At 52.2% G+C, this 27153-nt stretch overlaps 1 protein-coding gene across 6 annotated transcripts in view; it reads right to left on the reverse strand.

Annotated features, from left to right (window-relative positions):
* TNS1 (tensin 1) overlaps nt 1-27153 on the reverse strand; it is a 197459-nt gene that overhangs the window by 164322 nt on the left and 5984 nt on the right. For all 6 annotated transcript variants that reach the window (XR_005020559.1, XM_036857373.1, XM_036857376.1 and 3 more), the window contains 2 exons: nt 20463-20577; nt 8551-8588 (listed from right to left, as the gene is read on the reverse strand). Coding sequence is in view for 1 of the 6 variants with exons in the window: in XM_036857373.1 (XP_036713268.1) it covers nt 8551-8588; nt 20463-20577 (153 nt within the window). In the remaining 5 variants the exon portion in view is untranslated. Of the gene's footprint in view, nt 1-8550; nt 8589-20462; nt 20578-27153 lie in introns of those variants that run through there.

The following is a 27153-nucleotide window of genomic DNA, read 5'->3' on the forward strand; positions in this document are numbered from 1 at the left end:
GGGAGCGGGGGCTGGGGAGGGATGGATTGGGAGTTTGGGGTTAGCAGATGCAAATTGTTATACATAGAACGGATAAACAACAAGGTCCTACTGTATAGCATAGGGAACTATACTCAATATCCTGTGATAAACCATAATGGAAAAGAATATGAAAAAGAATGTATATAAATGTATAACTGAATCACTTTGCTGTACAGCAGAAATTAACAAAACATTGTAAATCAACTGTACTTCAGTAAAATAATTTTTTTAATGTATGGAGTTTCTTTTTGAGGTGATAAAATGCTCTAATATTGACTGTGGTGATGGTTGCACAACATTGAATATACAAAAAACCCAGTGAAATGTATGCTTTACCTTGGTGGCGCAGTGGTTAAGAATTCGCCTCCCAATGCAGGGGACGTGGTTCAATCCCTGGTCAGGGAACTAGATCCCACATGTATGCAGCAACTAAGAGTTAGCATGCCACAACTAAGGAGCCTGCCAGCTGCAACTAAGGAGCCCACCAGCTGCAACTAAGACCTGGCACAACCAAAAATAAATAAACAAAATAAATAAAATTTTTTTTAAAAAAAGAAATGTATGCTTTAAATGGGTGAATTGTATGGTATGTGAATTACATCTCAAGAAAGTTGTTATTTTTTAAAAAAGAGTAAGAGAGGCCCTTGACCACAGAAAGCACTATTACACACTTGGCACTGTGCTGGGTGCTGACCAAGACAGCAAGGACGGAGGTGGGTCTTCAGAAGCTGCAGACCAGCGGTTCTCAAATTTGGCTGCAAAGGGGACTCACCTGGGAAGCTTTTATTTAAATCAACTTTATTGACATATAATTTATATACAATAAATGCATCCCTTCCTTTTAAGAATATAGTTCAGTGAGTTTGACAAACACATACTCTGGGTAACCACCACCACAATCAAGATGAAGAACATCTGTATCACCCAAAAAAAGTTCCCTCACACTCTTCTGCAGTCAATCTTCCCACCACCTCCCAGGTCCAGGAAAGTACTAATCTGCTTTCTGTCATGAGAGTTTTGCCTTGTCAAGAATTTCATAAAAATGTAACCATCTAGTATGTACTCTTTTGTGTCTGGCTTCTTTCACTAAGCACAGTGTTTTTGAGATTCATCCATGATGCTGTGCATAACAATAGTTCATTTGTTTTTATCACCATGTAGTATTCCACTGGACCTTTATGACAGTTTGTCGATTCACCTGTTGTTGACTATTTGGGTTTTTCCAGTTTGGGAATTGGGACTTGTGAATTCATAGCTATTGTGAATAAAGCTGCTATGAATTTATGTGCAAGCCTTTCAGCAGACATGTTTCCATTTCTCTTGGGTAAATACCTTGGAGCAGAATTGCTGGGGCATAAGGCAAGTGTATGTTTAACTTTATAAGGAATGGTCAAACTGCTTTCCAGAATGGTTGTGCCATTTTACACCTCCACCTATGGTTGCCACTTTCAAAACTCCCAATGCCCAGGTCATGCCCCAAACCAATTAAATCAGAATCCCTGGGGAGGAGGACCCAGGCATCATTATCTTTAAAGCACCCCAGTGATTCTAATGCACAGACAAGGTCTGGAACCACTGCTACAGATCTCAGGTGCCCTGAGGCAAACAAACAGCAAAAGACACATTATATTCACCTACATCTGTTTCCTCATTCTTCCTTGATAGTGGAGAGGGAGAAAAGAAGCAAAACATATGCAAGCATCATCTTGCTTGACACCAGTGCCCTCAGCAAGCTTGGTTGGTCTCTCAGTTCAGATTTTTCCCCACCTTTTTTTGTTTTGTTTTGTTTTGGGGTTTTTTGGCTGCACCGCGTGGCCCAGCATGGCATGCGGGATCTAAGTTCCCCAACCAGGGATTGAACCCATGCCCCCTGCAGCAGAAGCGTGGAGTCCTAACCACTGGACCACCAGGGAATTCCCACCTCCCCTCTTTTTCTGAGTTAGAAGAAGGTAGGAGGAATACAAAATGATAAATATTAGCAATATTTTGACCACTTAATTTTGAGCTTGGCATTTTAGCTGGGTTATCATAGAGCCCTACAAAATAGGTCCTACTATAATCCCTGTGTTACAGATGAGGAAACTGGGGCTCAGAGAGGTTAAGTACCTTGCCCAGGGTCACACAGCCAGTTATTATTGTAGTCAGCATTTAAACTCAACAGTCTGTCCCCAAGGCCAAAAAACTTAAGCACTCCACTGGGCTCAGAGCAATGGATGGGTCGTGGAGCCATGAACCTCCTCCCACTACCCTGCTATCCCGGTAGCAGGAGAAAACAACAAGCCTCCAACACAATTGTGAAGGGAGGCTGCAGGTGTGTTTATGAGAGAGCAGGAGAGTGAGGTATAATGTGACTGAAAGATGGGGGTTAATTATGGGATTTCCTTTCCTTTCAAGCTTAAAGGATGGGATTTAAAGCCCTCTGGTACAGGGGAGGAGACCAACTCATTGCTGCAGCCTCCTCCCTTCACCCCCCTCCCCCCCTTCCCCCCACCCGGTGCTGAGGGCAGGGAAGTGCCAGGGCTGGGAAGAGGGTAGGAGAACTAAAGGAAGCGAGGTGAGAAGGGGCTGCCCGCAGGCTGAGGTGTGCGCCTGGGCAATTTGCCTGCCCCGCATCTACCTGGTCCTTTCATCTAACTCTTATCTGACTTGGAATAAACAGCTAGCATTTTGCTGGAAGGAGCCGCCCTTGTCAGCTGGGACTGCTATTTCAAACAAGGGGGCAAGTCAGGAGTGAAAAAAGGGTTTCTCAGACACGTATGGGGATTAGGGGAAACTGGGTGTGGGCTGCGCAGGAACTCTCTGTATTATCTTTCCAACTTTTCTGTAAATCGAAAGCCAGCCTAAAATGTAAAGTCTCCTTTAAAATAATAAATAAATACACAAATGAATAAGATGTATCTGGAGGTTGTAGAACCCTATAGCAGGCAAGTGAGGAGAAAAGCAAAACAGAAGAAAATCTGCTGTGTATATACACACTGTGCACATGCTCAAATAAAAGTGGAAAACAAATCCTGGGCCATTCATTTTAAATCCTCAACAGGAGAAACAATTGGGGACAGATAAGGACCCCTATGAGACTTAAGGGTGGGGACTAAGGGAGGCTTAGAATTTGCTCCCCTCAAGAGATTTAGGGGGACAGCTGGAGAGTGGGCCTTCCGTGAACTACAATGAGTTGCCAGTGCCTGTACCAGCCCCTTCTCTCTATTTGTCTCTGTTTCTCTGGCTTGCTCTCAGACTCACCTCCCTTCTCACCTGCTCCCCACCATTTATCCCAGGGTAGTGCCAGAAAGCCACTGGCACTAAGGTGCCCTTAGCCAAGTTGGTTACCATCCCTGGGCCTCAGCATTGGATCTCTAAAATGGGACTCCCATGAGCCCTGCCCACCTCACGGGACTGCGAAGGTAAGAGAAAATGTTTTGTGTATTACAAAGTTCAGTGTAGATACAGGTGATTAAATGTTCAGAGCCAGTCTGCTCATAGTAGCCCCAGACTGGAAATAACCCAAATGGCAATCAGCAGTGTCATGGATAAATAAATTGGGGTTTATTCACATACTGGAATACAACATAGCAATAAAAAAAGAATGAACCACTGCAACCCACTAGAACACAGATGAGCCTCCCAGACATAATGTTGAGTGAAACAAGCCAGACACAAAAGTAAACATACTGCATGATTCAATTTATATGAAGTTCATAAACAGGCAAAACTAATCTCTGATGGTATAAGTAAGACTAGCAATTACCTTTGGGGGATATTGCTTGGAGGGGAGCATAAAGGCTGCTTCTGGGGTGCCGGAAATGTTCTAGATCTTGATCTGGTTCATATATATGTACAAATTTATCAATTTGTATACTTGATGGTATGTGAGTTATACCCCAACTTGACAATGTAAATGCCTAGATTTATTATTTGGAGCATCTTTTTTTTTTTTTTTTTTTTGGCCGCACCATGCGGCTTTCGGGATCTTAGTTCCTCGACCAGGGATTGAACCCGGGCCCACGGCAGTGAAAGCGCCAAGTCCTAACCACTGAACTGCCAGGGAATTCCCTATATGGAGCATCTTTGTGTCAGGAGGTAGGAGAACTTTTTGAAGGAGAATTTTTAAATGGTTTTTCTGCTCCTTCTTTCCTGCTCTCATCCACCCCCTCAGCCTCTCCCTATATAGGAACTTCTTGTTTCTCAACATTCCTTTATTCCACTCCTTTACTTCTTCATTGGAACCTCTACTACCGGCCAGGCACTATTCTAGAAGCTGAGGGCGCAACATATCTCTCAACAGTCCCAAGTGCAATAAACATGTATTTAACATCTGCTCTGAGCTGAGCACTAAGGGCCCTCCTCTACCAGCACTGAGCATTTTCTCTCAAGCAGGTCCAAGTGGCAAAGAGCGAGGCACAGAATATCTGGGCTCCTTTCTAGTTTCACCTATGGTTCCGAGAAAGAAGATGCCTACTATGTGTCAATGTGCATTTAATCCTCTATAACCCAGCTCACACAGCTGGAAGGCAGCAGCACAGAGTTCAAACCCAGGTATGTCTGATTCCTATGTCCCTGCCCTTCCCACCACTCTCGAGACCTCCCAAGAGCCAGATCAGTTTTGCTCTCTCCCTGGAACTCTGTGGTAGTCAGCCTCCAAATGGACCCAGTGATTCTTGCCTCCAAGTATTCATGTCTTTATAGGCCCCTCCCACACTCAATGGGGCTGACTTGTGTGACTAATAGCATATTGTAGAAATAGTGTTTGTCTTCCAAGTCTAGGCTATAAAAGACATGGGGCTTCTGCCTTGCTCTTTCTTGAATCACTCACTTTGAGGCAGCCAGGAGCCATGTTATGAGGACACTCAAGCAGTCCTATGGAGACGGCTGTGTGTCAAGAAACTGACACCTCCTGCCAAAAGCCAGCCCCAACTTGTTAGCCACATGAATGAACCATCTTGGAAGGAGATCCCCCAGCCTGTCAGGCCTTCAGATGACATTAGCCCCACCTGGCATCTTGACCGCCACCCCATGAGAGACCCCAGCCCAGAACCGGCCAGCTAAGCCACTCCCAAATTTCTGACGCACAGAAACTGTGTGTTGCTGCTTTAAGCTACTAAATTTGGGCGGAATTTGTTACATCGTATTGTGCCGTATAAATAATAGAGCCCCGCTCAGAGCCATGGGTTCATGATGCAGGAATAGTCTGGAAGGAGGCATGTTTAGGCATCCAGAACCAGCCACTTACCAGAGGGGTGGCCAGAGCGAGCTGAATTTGAGAGGACAGGAGAGGATCAATATCAGCAAGAAATCCTCAGTGTGTGGGAAAAGAACTGTGAAATAAGAGACCAAGCAAAGCAGAAGTCCTGGCACCCTCTTCCCTAGAAATTTCTCACACTTCATCTATCTCAGTAAATAGAACCACGTGTACCCGGTGACTCTGGCCAAAAACCTGGGAGTCATCCTTGAGCCCATTCTCACTCTCACACCCAACATCCCATCCACAGCCAGGCTCTGGGCTCTACCCCAGAATGCATCCCAGGCCTGGTCCCTTCTCACCATCTTTCCGGCAAGCGCCATGGACTAAGCCGCCAGCGTCTATCACCTGGGCAATATCAGCCGCCTCTTGACCCATCTCCCTGTTCCTACACTTTCGCCTGCTCAAGGTCAGAGTGGCCTTCTCCAAGTGGAGATCAGATTATGTCTCTCATGCTTAAAACCCGCCAGTGCACACTACTCTCCAGCCACACGGCCTTCTTTCAAGCGTGACAAGCTCACCTCACCTCAGGTGCACTGGCTCTTTCCATCTCTCAAATCATCATGTAACATCACTGGAGTCTCATCTCACACAATACTTCCTTGGAGGAGTTTTCCTGGGCCACTCAGCCTAATCATTCTGTAACCCCCGCTCTAGCTCGATTCCCTCATAACTTGTTTGCCTGTTTATTGTCTGTCTCCCCTGTGAGAATGTCAGTCCCATGAGGGCAAAGGCCTTCTCTGTCTTGTTCACCTACAACAGTGTCTGGCATATGGAAAGAGCTCCAAAAACATTGGTTTAATGAATCCCTTCTAGAGGCAGGGGGATGGATGAGATGATCTCCAAGTTGATCTGGTTATAAAATCCAGAGTACAGAGCTCTGCTGTGTGTTCTGGGGCTCACATCACCCTTTCCCAGCAGGAGGAAAAGGCAGGGCATTAGCAAGATCTGTAGTTTTAGGGGAGAGACTTGCCAGCTGGGTGGCGCTCACACCACCAGTGGGTACCATTTCCTATAGAGGAAAATCCTATAAAGAGCCCCATTTGTCTGTCTGGCCACTGCCCTGCCAGACCACCTCTTCCCGCCAGGTTAGCCTCATTGGCTGGGCAGAGCAGGGTTGCTGCAGCCTGGTGTATTCTGACCCCCCCCCCCCAGCATATGTGAGAACTGCCAAGCAGGCTACGCCCCCCAGAAGTCATCTTTGTCATCTCTCTGCGTCCACACAGGAGGCAGCTGTACAGCAAGGAGCCATCTTCTGTCACACCTCTCAGCCTCTCTGGACCCCCCCATTCACCCTACTCAGACCCTTCACTGGACATTCATCCCCTTATCCTCTCTGACTGTATCCACGACTGCAAGAGATGGAAGGCAAAGGGGGAAAGGCAGGTAAGGATCAAGGAATGTCTGCCCCTAGGCAAGAGGGACATTTTAGAAGGAAGCGCAAAGGCCCAGGGACAGAAATGGGTGAGGAATTATACTGTGAGACCTTGGGAAAGTCATTCAACCTTTGGGTGCCTCGGTGTATCTGTAAAACAACGAGAGCCTGTTTTATGCTCTGGTAGAATTAAAAGAATAAAATCAGATAACGCATTGAAGTGTTTTCTAAGGCCTATAGCACTGTACAAATGTCCATTGTTATTAAGAGAAACAGGTGCAGGAAGGGGGGGGGGGATTGAATGGGGAGGAGCAAGAACACCGGAAGGTTCTGGGGTTAAAGGTGGAAAAACTCTGCTCTGGATGAAGAGAACAAGGTGGGAGATGCAGGGAGAGGCAGAAACTCACTTCCCACCCAGAGAAGAAAAGGCTGAGGTTGTCAGAAAAGCAGAAGACAACAGAAGGGGCAGAAACTGCCCAGATGGCAGAAACAAGCCAGGCCTTTTGCACTTCTGCTGGGACAGCCCTCCAACCTGGAGTTTCCAGATGGAGAGACCCCTCCCCTACACCACAGCAAGGCTGTGTACTCTGCTTGAGCAAGGTCACTCAGGAGGAAGTGGATCCCCTCTCAGAGAGGCCTACTCCATCAGCACCTTTCTCCAGTGTAACTCTCCGCCCTCAGAGCTACCAATTGATAATAATCAATTACCTGTTATGTTTTTGAGCACCTATTGTGTGTCAGGCACTGTGCTGGGCACGTCACACACATTGTCCCATCTCATCCTCATAATAACCTTTTCTTATTCCCATATCCTTGAGAATGAAACAGAGGCTCAGAGAGGTCACATGACTTGCCCAAGGTCACCCAGCTAATAAGAAGCAGAGCATGAGATGCACCAGACACCGGGCCTCAACTGCTCAAAGCTCCTTTTTGAAGCATCCTCCCCCTTCCTTCCATTCACTGAACTCCTTCCTGAAAGATTAAGTGCGAACAGCAAAGGCAGGGGCTAGAGGGCAGGGAGGATATTAACAATAATGGGACCAGTGCGTAGACTGGCTGCACATGAAAGGTTGAGGCAGGGCACTTCCACCTCCAGAAAGCTGAGAGCATCTGACGGAACAATTTCCTTCCCAAGTCATCCATCAAAACCCATCCTGGTGTCATCCCCACCCCCACCCCCATTACTCCAAGCCTGCCACCAGGTGATCACTCTTCTGCCAAAGCATGAGAGGATGCAGCAAGGGACCAGCCAACCTGGCCAATCAGGACCCAGCAGTTCCTCTGGTCTTTCTTTCCTCCTGTTTTCCTCTCCCACTAAGACCAGCCAGGAAACACTGATGGGGAAACTGAGCACCAAAGTGGGATCCCGCCAATGAAGAGAGTGGGACAGTCGCTCAAGGAGGTTCCAGACCCAGCGCGACCCTGACCTCTGACCTTTTTCCACCTCACCCCCACTCCCCCTACCTATCCCCTTCTCCGCCCTCGGGGTCCTATGGCTGTGGCCCCATCCCGCGTTTTTCTAGGCTGGCCAAATCCGGCCAACTAGGGCTCTGCGCGGCCCAAGGGGGAACTGAAATGCATCCCTCTCCCACTCCATACCTCCACTCCCCTTGAGAACTAGGTGGAAATACCTTCAAAGGCCCTTCTCCAGGAGCTCGATCCCCGCCAGCCACCCCCAGTAGCCGCCGAGCCTGCGCATCGCGCCCCCATCCCCCTCGCCGCCCCCCGCCCCCGGCCCTCGCCTTCACCTTGACCTGAGCCAGCTCCGGGGCCCAGAAGCTTTGCATAAACAAAGAGAGAAGGAGGGGACGATCAGGGCACCGCCCCCGGCCCGCCGGCGCCCCCGCTCCAGTCCCGTGACCCCTAGCCCGTCCCGTCCTCAAGCCCCCCTCGGGGCCAGCGGCCCGCAGCCCCTTACCTTGGCCTGGCATTTCCGATGACAGGAGAAGCTGCAGACTGCAAGAGGGCGAGACACAGAAAGAAAGTTTAGCCGCGAGGTATGAAATGGAAACTCCGGCGAAATCTCCTCCCACCCCCGCCCGCAATCCGCGCTCGGGAGGGAAGGAGGGACGGAGGGAAGGAGGGACGGAGAGAGGAGGGGGCGGGGGGTTGCCGCAGCTCCCCGGGGCCTGAGGGGCGAGAACGCCCGGGACTGCGAACCCGCGGGCCGAGAAGGCGCCTAGACCACGTTGCCAGAGCCCCTCGGGCGGCCGCGGGAAGTTGGGAGGAGCAGGGGGAGAGGAGGGGAACCGACTCGGCCGCTGGATCCTTGCAGAGGGCAGAGGTGGCCCGGACCCAGGGTCCTTGTCAGCCGAGCTAGGAATAAGGCGACCTTCTCCCCTTACACGCCAGGCAGGCAGCTGGCACCCGGGAACCACGATCACACTCACTCCCCCCAGGAGAGACACACAGACCCAATTCATGGTCCAGGAGAGGCCCGCGCGCGCGCGCGCACACACACATTTACACCCATATACACACACAGACACCAATAACCACTTACACCCATACACTCAGCCATACGTGCACATATAGCCAGCCTTGCACACCCACTCACAAGCCCAAGGAGAAACCTCTGACTGGGGGTCGGGGGGGGGGGGGTCGCACACACAATTTCACGGGAGATCCTCGGAGTACAGCCTGACACAGACGTGTGGACACAGATTCACAAACTTTGTGTTGAAACACACGTGAGTTGAAACACACACACACACTCACACACACACACACACACACACACACACACACACACACACACACACACACACACACACACGACTCGCTCTGCCCTCCCACTACCAGAAGCTGGAATCAAATTTCCTGTGGGGTTCCCTCAGCCTGGAATGTCCCAGCCTGCCCACCCTAACCCCAGGGCCCTCCACCCAGGGTTTGGTGAGCCCCTCTCACCAGGTCCCGAAGATGGGTGAGGGGGCTCCTGAGCTGAGCTTCTGCGCTGACTGGGGCCTGCGGAGGCAGGTGGGTCAGGGGCACTGGTTAGGGAACAGGGAGCCACCCTGACGGCGAATCCTCAGTCCCGGACCACAGTCGGCTGCCCTGCCTCCTGGATCTACAGTTACCCAACCCCTTTCCAACCACGAGCCAACCAGATCCCCAGCGGAACGCAGAAGGGAGACTGAGGCACAGCTGAAGGCCCAGAGCCGCCAAAAGAGGCTCCAGGGCACCCCACACGAAGACTTCTGGTTTGTCGGTGGGAGTGGGGGCGGGGGGGAAGCTGGGAGGCACACCGGGTGGAGTCTGGGATGTGACCTTGGCCGGCCCTTGTTCTCCCAGAACCTAGTTCTGGCCCCAGCTCAGGCCTGTGATTCAGCCAGTGCTGCGCAAGGCTTTCCTGACCCCACCAGCCACACAGCCTGGCCCGGGGACTTCTCCGCCCCTGGCCACCCACGTCAAGTCAGGCCCATCCATCAAGCCTTTCTGCTTCTCCCTCTGCCCCACCCCCCCCCCAACCCCAGGCAACGCCCCTGCAGAGGGTGTTTCCACTCTGACTCCGGCAGCCTGCCTAGCCCCACCCCCATGCCTTCTTTTCTGGCCTAGGAATGTGGAATTGAGAAAGCCTCTGGCCATGTGGCCTGAGCTTTGAAGGCCCTTCCAGTCAGGCAGGCGCCCCACTGGGCCACTGCCTCCAGACCAAGGGACCTTTCCTCTTCCTCTGCTAATCAAATGCCAGGTCTTCAAGAATAAGGCCTGGGGGCTTCCCTGGTGGCTCAGTGGTTGAGAATCTGCCTGCCAATGCAGGGGACACAGGTTCGAGCCCTGGTCTGGGAAGATCCCACATGCCGCGGAGCAACTAGGCCCGTGAGCCACAACTACTGAGCCTGCACCCCTGGAGCCTGTGCTCTGCAACAAGAGAGGCCGCGATAGTGAGAGGCCCGCGCACCGCGATGAAGAGTGGCCCCCACTTGCCGCAACTAGAGAAAACCCTCGCACAGAAACAAAGACCCAACACAGCCTTAAATAAATAAATAAATAAAATTTTAAAATAAAAGAATAAGGCCTGGGCCCCTCCTCTGGAGGCCTCTCTCACTCTTCCCTCCTCCTTGAAGGCATCACCACAGAGTGCCATTTCCTGCACCATCATCTTTGTTCCTACACTTGTGGGCTTCTTCAAGGGAGGGACCTCCTGGCTCTCTCTCTCTCTCACACACACACACACACACACACACACACACACACACACACACGAGAGATACAGTGCCTGGTACGTAGTAGAGGCTTAATAAATGTTTGCTGAGTTGACCTGAAGATCTCCACTGGAGTTTATGTGCACCCCCATTTAATCATCCCCCCCCACTCAGTCTTTTCCTGAATCATAACCCTCCCCCCAGCGTCTCATAGTCAATCAACAAGGCACCCCTAAGTGTTCACTCCAGGCCTCCCACCCCAGTCTAGACACTGGGAGCACAATGAGAGCCAGGACTCCATCTTTCTTCGGCATCAGACTTCATACGCCTGACGTTCACAGAGTGCATCAAAACTTTCCTACCTCAGGGCCTTTGCACTTGCTGTTCTGGCTGCCTGGAAAGCTCTCCCTCACTCCATCTCTCCATGTTCACCAAGCCACATCCTTCTTCTACTTCTAGAATCCACTGAAAGCCATCTCTTCAAAGAGGCTTGCCCTGACCACCCAAATTACAGTAGGCTCCCCATTATTCTTTCTCAGCAGCACCCTGATAAAATCCTCTTAGCACAGCTCACAATCTGAACTCATCTGGGGTAATTCCTGCTCACTTATATATAGTATATCTCCCCACACTAGACGGATGACGGCAGGGAACATGCCTGTCTCATTCACACTGTATCCCCAGCAGCTAGAACAGTGTCTGCTCCAAGCGCACAGCACCAAACAGCACCTTTGTGCAAATTAGAAAAAGTCCCACCCTCTGGGCAGACCAGCCCACTGGACACTGACTATAGTGTCTTTGTGGGAATGGCAAGAAGATGCTCATTCTCCAGGAGGACCCAGCCCTGTACCTGGATGCATGGCTTGGTGAGCAAAATGTGGACTGATTCCAGTGCTCTCTCGGGCAGGCACTCTTGGCAGTGAATGGCCTGCAGGGCAGGCCTGCCTGTCACATAGTGGACAGACACTCAATAAATGCCCTTGAATGGAGGGCAGATGGGGAAATCATTGGGCAATTGCAGTACAATGTGCTGAGTTCTCCCTACGTGCTGGAATGCAGAGAGCTTGTCCTTGAAAGCTCTAGAGTGGGAGCAAAGGAATATACCTCCCCCAGCCCCCAGCCCCCAGCTCAAAAGACAAAAGCTCAGCAAACTGAATTCAAGTGGCAGGTTCCAAGCAGCGCAGGCGTTGTCAAGCCCCCACAAATGAATTTTTGCACCTTCCGAAGCACCTGCTCCCAACCCCAGGGAAACCCTCTTGCCCTGAGTCCCCTCCAGGGAAGGCTCCTTTACAATCTTAGTCACCTGTCTCAGGTATTCTCCCATAGGGCAGTATTTCCTACTCTCTAACCTGCATCCCTCCTGCTGTAATTTGAAATATGCCGTTTAGCTGGCTTCTCACTTCTCAGACCAATGGCACATTCAAATGTGTCACAGAAAGGTAAACTGCAGCAGCCAGCCTCCAAGGTGGCCCCCAGTGTGTCTCGCCTCCTGGTATGCTCACCCTTCTGCAGTCCCCTCCCACAATGAACTGGTTTATATACCAATTGGATATTATAGAAAAGATGGTGTATGACTTCTGAAGCTAAGTCATCAAAGGCACTGGTGGCTTCAGCCTTTGTCTCCTGGATCACTCACTCTAGGGGAAGACAGTTACCATGTCATGAGGACACTCAAGCAGCCCAATACAGAGGGCCATGTAGTGAACAACTGAGGCCTCCTACCACCAGCCAGCACAAAGTTGACTGGCACACAACTGAACCACCTTGGAAGTGTATCTTCCACCCCTGTCAGGCCTTCAGATGACTACAGCCCCAGCTACCTTGACTGCAACTTCATGAGACACCCAGAGTCCGAACCACCCAGTTACGTGGATGAATCCCCACTCATGAATCCCTAACCCACAGAAGCTATGTGAAAGAATAATTCTGTACTTGTTTTAAACTGCTAAGTTTTAGAGTAATTTGTTATGCAGCTACAGCTAACTAATACAGAAACCAGAGCACAGGATCCCTCAGAAAGCAAGAGGCCAAAGACTGATGCTGTGAACAAAGACCAGAGGCCATCCCCTGGGTCCTTCCTTGCTCCCTGGGTACCTGCATATTCCTCTCTCTAACTCCTTCTTCCCTTTCCTTACCCTACCAAGCAATTAGTCATCCAACGAGGCTGCTGAATCCCAACCTTCCTCCCACACCACTGCACCAGTTCAGACCAGTTATCCTTCCCTGGGCCCCATCTCCCCACCAGCCTTGTCTCCTTTCAATCCACGGAGTCACAGGCCATTCTCAAGTACAAACTGATCACATTGTACTCCTGCTTAGAACCCTCTGTCTAGCTCCTCAACACACTTATAAGGCCCTACATGGCCTAGTCTTGCCTCTACCTCCAGCCACTGCCACTAAAGAGATCTGTTCCTGCCCCACCAAACTCCCCACACAGACTTCGAGTCTACAAGGTTCAGGTCTGGAATGGGAGCTCATATACATCCTTCAAGGCCCAGTTCAAAATGCCCCTCCCTGGATAATTCAAAGATGGTCCCTCTCTCCTCTGTGCTCCAAGAATCCTCAGCCCACGACCCTTGGAAAGCGCTTGTCACCTTGGAGGACTAAGTATTCCTTTATTATTGGTTCTCCCCCACATTCAACTGCTTTAAGACAGAAAGGGAGGTCCTGTTCAACTTTGCAGCTTTGTATCCTGCCCCATCCCCTAGCACTGGGTCTGGCATAGATGGGCTCAATAAATGTGTAGTAAATTTCAAACTGGAAGGATTCTCCCCAGCCTAAACCCCTGGGACCAGGACTGACATTCTGGGGCAACAGAAAAGACACAAGTGAGGGTCGGGGAGCCTCGCTCTTCAGCTCCACCCCCTGCTGGGAGAGGGCAGGTGGGGACCATAGTCAGTCTTCCCAAGTGCTTCAGGACAAACACCACCTATGATCAAGCCTAGTAAGAGGGTGGGAGCACTAAAGGAGTTAACTGATCCTTTGTCCACTCATCCATGGGTCCTGCTCTCCACCTACCCACTTACCTACCTGGCTGCATGTAGACTGGCTCTCAGCTCAGATGCAGGTCACACACCAGCTCTGTGATCTGGGGCAAGTAACTTAACCACTCTGAGCCTTCATCCCTTCATCTCGAAAATGCGGGTAATAATAGCATCTACATCACAGAGTTGTGAGAATTAAATGAGTTAATATACGTGGCCAGCCCAGAGTATATTCTGTATAAGGATTAGCTATATCAGCAGCATCTCCATCACCTTCGTGATTGTTATTATACGGAAGAGCCCCGAGTCAGGAGAGCTGGGTTCTAGTCCTGACTGCTATCGGAGCTGTGTGACCTGAAGCAAGTCACTCCCCTCTCTGAGTCTCAGACTCCTGCTCAGAAAATAAGGCAGCCAACTGGCAGCCTCCAGGGTAGATTGGGCCTGCACGCTTGTCTTCATTAACCGGCTCAGTGTTTAAATCACAAAGGCTTCTTCTCTTAGTTGGAGTGCCTTCCAGCAGAGCAGCTCTCTCTGGATCCCTGGGGCCCCCACCATGGCCTGCTGTCCACACTCACTTGCCTGCTTTCCTCTGAAGGCCCTTGCCTTTCCGACCCCTGGAACAGATGGTCTCCAAGCTCTCTTCCAGCTGTGAGAGCGTGTGTATAATCCCAGCCAGCCTCTCCATCATAGTCACCACCTACCACTTCCTCCCCACAACCAACAAGGGGGGAACCCAGGTTCCAACCCTGAAAACATCCCAAACGCTGTTGAGGAAACACCCGGTTGACAGGGATGCCCACTCCACAGGGTACCATTTCTCGTTGCAGGGGAACGAGGGCAGGAAAACTCCAGCCTCCCCATCCTGGCATCCCTCAGATGCCTGAGTCCTCCCTGGACACCCATCTCATGATCAACCCCACCTGAGAAGACCATGGCCTTCCCTAGCTCCCACGGAAGGCTAGTGGCCCTGCAAGATGAAGCCCCCTGGGGAGGGACCCTGTCAAACCAAAGCTCCATGAAGCCCAGGAGCCCCACCTCAGCCCACGGGTGTCAGCACTGCCCCCTCACAGCAGGGCCAGGCCAGCAGCCTGAGACGGAGAAGAAAGCCCCATAGAGGGGAGGGGTCTGTAGGTTACCTGCACGGGTGGAGCACTGCGCCCCAACCCCAGCCCTTGGCCGACTCCTGCCTTGCTGGGCTGCCTGGACTCTCTCCTGGGGTGGCTTCCTGCCTCTCGGGAACACAGGAAGCCAACATTGTTGGGATCTAAATGGCCTTTTCCTCCTGGCCTCGGGTCGGAAAATGAGCACATAGCCTCGGTGTGCACCTGACCCCGGCGATAACTGCCTGCATGCCCGGCCGGCCTCCGCTCCTTCCCCAGCTGGCAGAGACCTGCTCAGCCACCCACCTGCCCAGCAGGCCTCGCCGCCCCTCCCTGCCTTGCTTACTTCCGTAGCCTGGCCTGGAGGTACATGATGGTTTATATTAGGTGCCAACTTGGCTAGTCCATGGTACCCAGATATTTGTTTAACATTCTTCTAGATGTTCCTGTGAATGGTTTGTTTGGGGTTTTTTTGGATGAGATGAACATTTAAATCTGTAGATTTTGAGTAAAGCACATTCCCTGCCATATGTGGGTGGGCCTCGTCCAATCAGTTGAAGGCCTGAACAACAAAGACTGATCTCCCCAGGCAAGAAGGCATTCTGCCAGCTTTTGGACTTGAACTGCAACTCTTCCCTGGGTCTCCAACCTGACCGTCTGCCCTGCAGATTTTGGACTTGTCAAGTCTCTACGATCATGTGAGCCAATTCCTTATAATAAATATCTGTCTATCTATCTATCTACCTACTTACCTATCTATCCTGTTGTCCTGTTTCTCTGGAAAACCCTAATGCAAGGTGACTCTGGGGGTGGTCGAGGGGCGAGTGGGTATGGTGTGGCTCTGAAGTTGAACCAAGAAGAAACCTTCTAGGTCATCCCATCCAGTGGTTTTCAAGCTTTCGTTTTTGCAGCCAAAATCTTGATGCAGCTGGACTCTTACATGGAATCTCAGTGATATTGGTTGGCACTTATTGAATGCTTGTTATGTGGCAGGATCTGTTCTGAACACTTTACATATGTTATCTCAGGTAATCCCCACAGTAGCCCAAGGCGGGAGGTTTGCCGTGTGTCCCGTTTTAAAGGTGAGGTAACGAAGGCACAGAAAGGTGAAGCAGTCTGCCTCAGTTCTCACTGGTAAGAGCTGGGATTTGAATCTAGGATGTCTGAGCCAAGTGCAAGACCCCCACACCATCCTGCTTCCCGATATATTTAACTCCTAAAACCAGAGCTGCTCTGATTAAAGTGGGCAGGGGTTCCAGGGCCCCAGGTCCTTAAGCCTGCCCTTGGGTTTCCCCCTTTTTCCTACCCTCTCGGGCCCCTAAAGAACCTTACAGCTCCTTTGGAACATGGTTAAGAACCTCTGATCTAGTCCAACCCCTCATTTAGAGAATCAGGAAAACCAGGCCCAGAGAGGTTAATTGTCTCACCCAAAGTCACACAACCACGCAGGGGGAAGCCAGGACTGGAACCCAGCATCTTCCCACCCTAGCAGGCTGCTTCCAGTGACTGCAAGAAGGGAGTGACTCAGACACAGGGTAGAAGCTGGGATCCCCAGTAAAGAGAAAGCTCCCTGAAACAAGGTTTCCCCAAATCCAACTAGTGAGGGCTTCTAGGTAGACTTCTCCCATTAAGACAAGTTTCCACCCTGGGGAAACTGCAGGTGACTGCCCCCACCTTCCAAGCTGACCAGAAGCATTAAGAAGGGGAGTACTCTAAGTCTGGGCCCCAATCCAGATCCAGATGGCAGGCCTTGGGCTCTTGAGCTGGCATTCTGGTCTCTTCCCTTGGCTTTCAGCCTGGTGGGAGGCTAGAGCCCTTGGGCAAGGCCCTAGACTCCCTAGAGCACTGCCCCCAGAGACCTGTGGGAAACCCTCTGTTTGAACTGAGGAACTCCTACACATCCCTCAAGACCCAGCCTACATATGGATTCCCTCCTGAAGCTTGACAGGAAAATCTCTGCCAAGTCAGAGACAGCTTTTCACACACACCTCTGTGTCAGCTTTGCCACCGGGCTCTCTGATTGTCTGACAGCATGTCTGTCTTCCCAGGTCAGGGGCTGGGTCTTGGCACCAGTACCTGGCATGGCATCCAGCCCAGAGGTTCATGATTGTCAGATGGGTGCACACATGCACACAGGGGGTGGAGTGGCAGCCTACACTGGGAGAGTTATCCAGACTCTACAGACTCCAACAAGGGAATTCTCCAGGCCCCCCATGGTCTGGGCCTCAGTAGATATTCTTGGTCCAACCTTTTAGCTATAGATGAGGAAACTGAGGTTCAAGCAGTGAAGGGGTTTATCTGAGGTCACCTGGCCTGAGAGTGGCAGGCCCAGAAGTCGAGGCTGGGCCACTGACAAAGGCCCCAGGCCTCTTCTCCTCCAATTGTCTCGTCCGTCTCTGTCTCCGCACGGGGAGCCTTAGTCCTGATACTAGTGTTCACTTTACAGCCACACACAGGACCTCAGTGCTCCTCACAGTCACCCCCTCAGAGACGAGCACAGGGTTTATTATTAACCCCGTGATACACAGGAGGAAACAGGCTCAGCGCAGCAGAAGACCAGCCGCGGTCTCACGACCACCTCTTTGCCTGTATGTCTGTCACACTTACACCCACGTGTCCACACACCTTCGTTCTTTGTCTGCCTTGATCGCCTTTGAGTCTCCCAGAACCAGAACTAGACCCCAGGTTCCTTGACTCTCTTCCCGACCCCGTCTCCCACCCCACGCCCTTCAGCCATAGTCCATTAAACAGTGAAATGCAGGAGGATGGGGAGCTATGGGGCAGGGCAGCCAGTGGGAGACAGGACAAATGCCCCAGTCTCTCTAGATCTGGGAAGGTGTCCTCACTGCCCCTGCCTGCAGCAAAATTCCCTCAACTTTGCAAGCCCCATGGAGACTGTGAATGCAGGGCCTTGACATTCAACCCAGAACCCCCAGCCACTAATCCAGAGGGTCACCATGTTGCAGCCAGAGACTTGAAGACTGGAAGAGGAACCAGAGAGCACAGCAAATCCTTTGGATTGGCTTTGGTGAATGGCCCCCTCAGCCAGAGGACAACTATATCTGGTGGCCCTGGATGGATGGATGGATGGATGGATGAAGGGAGAGAGGGAAGGATAAGGGGGATCTCATGCCACCACAACCTCCTGGTTCCAAAGCACAGAGAGTTGGCGCACTCCTGCATCTCCCACCAGTAAGCCCAGTGGCCCCAACCCTGCCCCCAAGCCTAGTGACCCCAACCCTCTTGCTGGGGATACACATGTGCCCTGTATAGCTGGGAGTCTTCTGTCTTCCCTTGTGGGGCTGGGGGTCCCTGGTCCTTCCATGGCCCAGTCCTGACACCTGGTGGTGCCTCTGGAGAGTGGCCCTGGCTTTTTTCCCTCTTCTTCCCACTAACTCACCCAGAGCGTCCAAACCAGCCTGGCAGCCCACTGGCCGGCCACCCACCCTCCACTCCGGTTCACACCAGCAGGGCCAGGCTCTGAACCAGGTGAGACCGGGGTCATCTCTGCTCCCCTTGGGAGCCTTCCATGCACATGGGGTCAAATCCCCTCCTCAACCCGGGCCCTCAAGCCAGGTCATCTGGGGAAGTTAGGACCACAGGCGATCACAGAATGTGCGGCCAGAGATGTGCCCAAGGTCACTCAGTGAGAGTGCCAGACTTCCTTACACCCCCAGCCCCGTGCTGCCTCCTATCAGAGCTGTGTCAGAGTCACTGGGGGGAAGGGAAGGTGCATTGGGGGAGGAAGGAAGGAACTGGCGGGGGGGGGCAGGGGTGGGGCTAACATGAGCAGGTTCAAGGGACCGGATGAGGTGGAGGTGGTGATGGAAGCAAAAGGCAAAACCCCAGCCTAGGCAATGCCTCCCCGGCTTCTCCCAGCTCCGACCCGAAACCACCACCCGCGCCAGCCAGGACTCTTGGGAGGAGGGTGCCACCATGTGGCTAATTTTGGTATGGCATAAATTCCTGTCGGGCCCGCTAAACTCAGTCTGGGTGTGTCCCAGTCCTGCAATTAGGGACCATAAAATTCTGCCCTTGGCCCGAAAGGCTTTGCCTGGAATGCCCCCCACATGCACATGCACACACTCACACACTTCCATCCACCCTCTCCAGCCTCCAACCCCAGCTGAAACTTCTCGTCTAGGAACCTTCCTGCCCCGAGAGCACACACGCTGGAAACTCAACTCCGACCCAGCCAGCTGTGTCCCTCGGCAAGAGACTTAACTACTCGGAGGCTCAGTTTCCTCGTCTGTAAAACAGGGATGACGCTAGCATCTCCCGGATGCTGTGAGTGCTGCATGAGATCATGCGTGTGTGTGCTTTAACATGAAGTGCTTTAATGCCCAGCTTTCCAGCCCCACCAGGACGTGGGCATGGAGGGAAGGAAGAGGGGAGAGCCCTGGTGGAGAGAAGCATGTGAGTAAAGGCTCCAGGCAAGAAAGAGCCCGGCCCTTTGGCATGTTTGACATACTTGGCATATTTGGGAAGTGTGTGAGGTGCAGCTGGTTTCACTATGGACTTGGGGGCCGGGGGCACGTGGGTCAGAGAGCTGGCAAGCAGTGGGTCCACCAGGCCGCGCAGCCGCAGGAAGGGGTCTGTGCTGTGTCTTCAGGGAGCGGGGGCTCCCAAGGCTAAAGCCAGGGACCTGACATCGAGGCCCTCCGGAAGCTGGTGTGGAGGTGGGCTGAGAGGGTGGGTCAGGATGCCAGAGGCAGAGAGGCAGCTGTCAGTTGCATGGGTGAGAGGTGTCAGCAGCCTGAATTGGCTGCAGAGAAGCTCAGCGAATCAAGCTGTATGGAGGGGGGAGTGCTGGCGATTGATGGGAGGTGGGGGTGAGAGAGAGGGAGGCATCTGGTGGGGCAACTGGGTGGGTGATGGTGTCAGTCGCTGAGATTGGGTGCAGGGGTCTCCTGCTGATTTCATAGTGTGACCTGGAGCAAGACACCAACTCCTCCAGCAGCCGTGACAGCCAAGCCCAGGCTGCACATGAGAACAGGAGCACATGAGAACAGGGATTACAAAAGCCTGCCAGTCAACAGGCCCTCCTCCGAGGCTAACTGGGAGCCTCTTAAACTCACCCCTAAGCTGCCACAAGGGCAGGACCGCGGCTTGGCATCTTTGCAGTACTCCTAGTGCCAGGCACACACCCCCACACACACCTTCCACAGGCCCTCCAAGTGCCGACCACACGCCATCCACGTGCCAACCACATGACATCTGCAGGCCAACCATACCCCCTCACACGCCCTCCACACGCCAGCCACTCACCAACCACACACCATCCACCTGCCACCACATAATATCCATATGTCTTCCCTAAGCCATTCACATGCCACCTGTATGCCGTCCACATACCTTCTTCCACATATCATCTGTACGCCATCCACACATAAGCTACATGCCATTTCCATGCCACCCATCGCCTGCCATGTGCCATCCACACATACCCACATGCTCGCTATCTGTGTGCTCAGCATCCCCTCCCAAATGAGAACCAGGCACCAAGTCGGGACCCCAAGGACATCCCAGCCTGACCCGGGCCTCAGGCATCTCACTCCCATGAAGACGTGCTCCCCATCCCCCGTGGCCCAGCCAGCTGCTCACCTTTGCAGGTGCAACCCTCCCGGGTGATGACCTGTCGGCAGATCCCACAGGGCTTCACCTTCTTGAAGGTCTTCACCTTGAAGTGGTGAGTCTTGGGGGCCTCCAGGTCCTCTGGCTGTGGGAGGAGAGGCACAGTGATGAGGCTGGGCTCCTGGGGAAAGAGCCAGGGGACCAGGGGAGAAGCAGGCAAGCACTGGGGAAAGGAGAGGTGAGAACCTCTTCAGCTGTGAAAGGGCCGAGCCCATTTATGGGAGGAGGTGCCCAGGGAAAGAGAAAGCTGTGGGTGCGACCCAGACTCCCAGTCAGAGGTGGGGTCAGACAACAGTCGAAAACCCCAGCCCCCTCCATGGTTTCTTAATCACTTTTCTGATTTAGTTTACTAGCAAAGTGCACTCATTTTAAATGTATTGCTCAATACAATTTGACACACATATGCCCCATGGACCCACACCCCAGGAGGCTCCCTCGTGGCCGTCCCAGTCAATATTACCCCAAGGTAGATACTATTGTGACTTCTATCACCAAAGATCCATTTTGACAGGTTTTTAAGCTTCATATGAATGGAATTATATAGTATATACTCCTGTGTCTGCCTCTTTGACTCAGCAAGAATCTGGGAGATTCATCCCTGTGCTCACATAGCAGCAGCTCCCTCCTTTTCGCTGCTGCATAGTACTCCACCGTGTGCATGCAACTAACTCATTCATCCATCCTACTGCTGATGGCCCTCGACCTTTTACCCATGTCCCCGAGTGCCATGCCCCTCAGGTTTCTCTCTCTCACCCTCACTACCACCCCCTGCTCCAGCCCAGAAGGCTTCTTCCATCTTTATTTTTATTTACTATTCTTTACATTATGAAAATATCGATAGGTTAAATATCCTTTTTAAAACTACACCACCAGAATGTAAATTGATACAGCCACTATGGAGAACAGTATGGAGGTTCCTTAAAAAACTAAAATAGAACTACCATACGACCCAGCAATCCCACTACTGAGCATATACCCTGAGAAAACCATAATTCAAGAAGAGTCATGTACCACAATGTTCATTGCAGCTCTATTTACAATAGCCAGGGCATGGAAGCAACCTAAGTGTCCATCGACAGATGAATGGATAAAGAAGATGTGGCACATATATACAATGGAATATTACTCAGCCATAAAAAGAAACGAAATTGAGTTATCTGTAGTGAGGTGGATGGACCTAGAGTCTGTCATACAGAGTGAAGTAAGTCAGAAAGAGAAAAACAAATACCGTATGCTAACACATATATATGGAACCTCAAAAAAAAAATGGTACTGAAGAACCTAGGGGCAGGACAGGAATAAAGACGCAGACGTAGAGAATGGACTTGAGGACACGGGGAGGGGGAAGGGTAAGCTGGGACGAAGTGAGAGAGTGGCATGGACATATATACACTCCCAAATGTAAAATAGATAGCTAGTGGGAAGCAGCCGCATAGCACAGGGAGATCAGCTCGGTGCTTTGTGACCACCTAGAGGGGTGGGATAGGGAGGGTGGGAGGGAGATACAAGAGGGAGGAGATATGGGGATATATGTATATGTATAGCTGATTCACTTTGTTATAAAGCAGAAACTAACACACCATTGTAAAGCAATTATACTCAAATAAAGAGGTTAAAAAAAAAACTACACCACCACACACATGGGATGAGAGGCAGGCTGGCAGTCCAAGCCTTCCCCGCATCTGGCTTGCCGCGATCCCGGGGCCAGCCAGCACCCCACCACTAACAGGGGCCTCAGTTGCCCCCTCCAGACACCCTGAGGTTGGGCCCCACACCGCTTGTGACCACATATCTGAACACAGTCTAAGCCGCAAAGTCGTGCATCCACGCTGCTTAGGACCACCCTCTTCCCACCCGCAGCCCCCAGCCCAGGCACATGCTGGGAAAGCTCCCCATTCAGAGGACTCCCCAGGAAGTCCTGCCCTGCGTGCAGGCACCATTCCTCTCTAAGGCACCTCACCCTGGTACCTAACTGGATTCATTTCCCGGTTCCAGCAGCAGGGGCCAGCAGAGCACAGACACTGACGCTTCTCTGCCCGCCGCCCGCGCCCCACCCCCCAAAGGTACAGAGCTTTCCAATGCCCTCTGCACATGCATGGACACACACAGACATGATCACAGACCAGGGAGAAGGTTCTTCTCCTCCAAGTTCCCCCTCCTAGCATCCTGGTCCAAGCCTCCCCACTCTGCGTGTTCAGAGGACGGGTGGCAGCATCCCACAAACCCAGCATGTCCAGGACTCCCAGCTGAAGATCCTGTAGTGGTGAGTCCTGGGCAAAAGAGACAGAACCAAGAGAGACACGGAGAGGAAAACGGACAAAATAAGAGAGGGAAAGCCAGTAGGAAAAGAGGCAAAGAGATAGAGAGGTGGAGGGGGGAGAGAGAGACAGAAAGAGTCAGAGACAGAGACAAGAGAGAGAAAGACAAAGAGGGACAGAGAGAGAAGACAGAGAAAGACAGGGAACAGCAACAGTCAGACAGAGAAGAAAAAAAGAGGACCAAGATAAAGGCAGAGACAAAGACAGAGACAAACAAGCACACACAGAGAATGAGAGAGATTAGATAGAAACACACAGAGACTATAAAGGGAACCAGAGAATCAAAGGGGGACAGACAGACAATAGGACACAGGAGCCAGCTTGAAGGGGCTCCTCAGATCTGGGAAGATCTGAGCATCAAAATACATAATGATAGTAATGGCTTAAATGAGTCCATACTCATATGTGAAATAAGTGAATACAGTCAAAGTCTGATGAGGAACAGAGTATTTACGAGTCTCAAAGTACCTCCCCACATCATGCTTATAAATTACAAAGGGGAAAAAAGTAACTTTGCCTGGCACACTCCACTTTAATCAAGTGATCAAAGCTAACGTCACCAGTAACAGGATGAGTGGAGATTGTGTGCCACGGAGGAGATGAGAACAGAACGTCACTTCTGCGATACTCCTGCCAAAGAGACACAAGCTGAACCTAATCATGAGGAAGCATCAGACCAACCCAGTGGAGGGACAGTCCACAAATTAAGTGGCTTATAATATTCCAAAGTGACAAGGTCACGAAAGTCAAGGAAAGGCTGAGGAGATTTCCAGACTGAAGGAGACTAAGGAGACATGACAACCAAATGCCACGGCTGATTCTGAACTGGATTCTTTCCACGCCCCCAAAGGACATCATTAGGACAACTGGCCAAACTTCAGTGGTGTCTGAGGATGAGAAGGTCACGCATCAATGTCAATTTCCTGGCTTGGATGGCTGTGTTGGGTTAGGTGGGGAAAGTCCCTGTAGGAAAATAGGGAAGTATTCAGGGGTGGTAGGGCAACGTGTCAGCAACTTACTCTCAGATAGCTCAGAAAAAAAAAAAAGTTCTTTGCACTGTATTTGCCACTTTTCTGAAGTTTTAGATTGTCTCAAAATTCAAAGAGACAGACTATTTGTCAAGATGGTGAGGAGGCAGGACAGAGCAGATATAAAGCCCAGAGGAGAGACCAGAGAGCAGAGGGTGGTGGAGTCAGGAGTGGGTGCAAGAGACCAGCAGTGCCCCCTGGTGGCTGGGCCAGGCAGCAGGACCTGGGTTCTGATATTCCAGACACTTCATTCTGGGAGCTATGCTTCCAGCTTCAGCTGGGGAAGGGGAGGGGGGCGGTAGGCTGAGGGTCCAGCTCTGGACTTGACCCAGTGTCCCCCATCCCACAAGGAGGGGCAGGTGAGTCCCCTCCTATTCTGAGGTCTCTCCTCCCCCGTTTTCCCATCTCAGCCCCTGGCTGGCGGCCTTCCGAATAATCTCTGTCACAGACATTCCAGGGAGGGGACCCAGGCCCGCGTCAACTGCAGCAGCCAAGGCCTAGGATAGGAGGAGGAGCAGGGAGGAGGCTTGGGGTTCAATTCAAGGCCTGTCTGGGAGGGTGGGCAGGCAGGAAGCCCTAAAGCCCAATCATCTCGGGCCTAGTCTGCCCCCCGAAGCCTGCCTCTCCTACCCCACTAAGTCAGCAAAGCTCCCTGTGCCAGCTTATCCCCCAGCTTTCTCTGCCTACACCCCAAATCCAGCCCTTCCCCCAAAGCCCAGGGAAAGAGACCTCCTACCGAAAGCATAGTCAGGGCAGTGGAATCTCCCCAAAGAGGGTCCAGGCTGTCCAGTAAACAGATGGGGAGTAGGTGGAGACTTCCAGGCTGACAAGCAAACACCCAGGCTTCTCCCCTGGGCCCTGGGCTTGCCTGCCCTGCCTGGCCAACTCCATAAAGTCTGAGTTTACAAACTCTCCTCCCGCCCGGGCTTGGAGAACAGGAACCGGGTTCAGAAAACACACTCTCTGGCCTCGCTCATGGCCTCCTTAAGCTGCCTCCAGGTGATGGCCCAGCACACTCCTACCCCTCACCCCTACCCTGTCCTGACTGTCTGGCTGAGGGAGCACTGGGATGGGAGTCTAGAGACCTGCTTTCTAGGCTGGTGGCCTCACAGTCCCCAGATGAAAATAAGGGGTTCGGACAAGACAGCCTGAGTGTACACAGTGTAGGGGAAATAATGGGCCAGTTTGACAGGAAGGGACTGTGGGATCTGGGGAGTGGACATGCTGCTGGTTACAGAGAGTGGGACGTCTAATGAGACATCACCCCTCCATGAGAGGCTGGGCAACCCCGGTGGAAGTGAGGAGACCAGTTCGGCCATGCCCAGGAAAGTGACCCCGGATGTATAGCATCCCTGGCTATACACTGGGATGTCTGGTAATCTTGTTAAAAGTCATCCACAGAGGTCTGAAGGTTTCCCAGGATGATGGAGGAGAAAGTCTAGGATGGAACATCTTCAAATATCTGAAGGAGCTGTCATTGTAAGAAGTTGCTGTGCATGGACATATATACACTACCAAATGTAAAATAGATAGCTAGTGGGAAGCAGCCGCATAGCACAGGGAGATCAGCTCGGTGCTTTGTGACCACCTAGAGGGGTGGGACAGGGAGGGTGGGAGGGAGGGAGACGCAAGAGGGAAGAGATATGGGAACATATGTATATGTATAACTGATTCACTTTGTTATAAAGCAGAAACTAACACACCATTGTAAAGCAATTATACTCCAATAAAGATGTTAAAAAAAAAAAAAAAAAAGTTGCTGTGAAGTTACTGAAGGCAAAACAACACCCAGTGGGCAGAAGCTGCCAGGACTTATGATTAGACTCAAGGGGGAAAAAGAACTTCCTAACAATCATATGTCAAAATCCAGAGGAAGAAGATAAACAAAGGTCTAGTACCTACCCTGCCCTCGCCCACGGTTACTCTGCAGGTACACGCAGAGGATGAGAACGAGCCCATAAGGCACGGAGCTCAAGGGTAATGGCTTGTTATGACAATGACCATCATTTTCCCTGACAAGTGGCAGACAGCCTCACAAAGCACACCCAGCCCCTCCCTTGCTGGATTCGCTCCTAGCAGACCTGGGGGAAACTCAGGACAGAAGAGGCCTGGCCATGGCAGGAGCTGCCTAGTCCTTCCAACGCCTACCTCCCTCGAGAGCCAGAACCCAGAAAAGGGAAGGGGTCCCAGCCGAAGTCATTCTTCCCTACCCTCCAAACCCAGAGCCCTAGCCCTGCAACAAGCCCACCCAGCATCGGAGGGCTTTCCTGGCCCTCTGGGGGATCTCTCCCTCCCACCCTCCGTTCAGCCAAGCTGCCTGTCAGAGGGGTGTGGTGCATCTGGCTTGGGCAGCCTTGGCAGAAGTCCTTGGCCTTGGGGTGGGAATGGCTGTTTGTTGGCTCCTCCCTGCCCCCTGGGGCAAAGCACAGTGGGGTGGGGGTGGTGATGAAGGGGGACTGATAACCCTAGGGTCCTCCAGCTCATGAGCTCCTGCCGCCTCCCCAAGAAAATTCCCCAGCCCAGCCCCACTAGGTTCCCTGCGCCCCACACTAGGAGACCTGGATGATGAGGCCAGAGGGCAGAAGTCTACGAGCTAGTGAGCCTTGGGAAAGAGAGTCACTGAAAAGCAGGCCTAGGACAGACTTGGAGGGTCATTCGGTCCTCTCCCTGCCTCCCGGCCATCCACCCCTCCATGTCTCATCACCTTGCATTGGGATGCCAGGACCTGGTTGGCATCAGTGGTCATTTCTACGGGGAAGACTGGGACTCCCAGTGGAGCTGCAGGCTGGCGTCCGGCAGCCCCCTGCCACCCCGGCCCCTCAAACGCAAGCTCCCTGCAACCCCACCTCACCTTCATATACACACGGAAGTTCCTTACCACCACCAGCCCCGCCATCCCCTAGCCAGCTAATGGCCTGACCATGTTCTTGGTCGCCCCGGGTGGAAAACTCTGAGTCACTCTCAACTCCTCCCGGTTCCACCCTCCAATCCAACCAGTTGCCAGGCTCGGCAAATTTTACTCCCTAAATATTCTTGTGGCCTCCTGTGCTTTTCATTCCACTGCCTTTGCCTATTGGAGGCCCTGTCACTTTTGTCTGGAGCTATTGCAACAGCCTCCGGCCTCCTGCCCCAAGACACTGGACCCCTCCTCCCCACACAGCGTCTAAGGAACACAGCTCTATGGGGTCACCCCCACTCACCCCAATATGCTTCCATGCCTTCCCAGGCACCCAAGTTAAGACCTGCACTCCCTCAAGTCAGCAAGAAAGCAGCCGTGGTCCATACCCCGCCCACCCGGCCATCTCAATCCCCTCG

The sequence above is a fragment of the Balaenoptera musculus genome, chromosome 7, assembly GCF_009873245.2.
Source record: "Balaenoptera musculus isolate JJ_BM4_2016_0621 chromosome 7, mBalMus1.pri.v3, whole genome shotgun sequence".
In the NCBI taxonomy this organism is placed as follows: domain Eukaryota; kingdom Metazoa; phylum Chordata; class Mammalia; order Artiodactyla; family Balaenopteridae; genus Balaenoptera; species Balaenoptera musculus.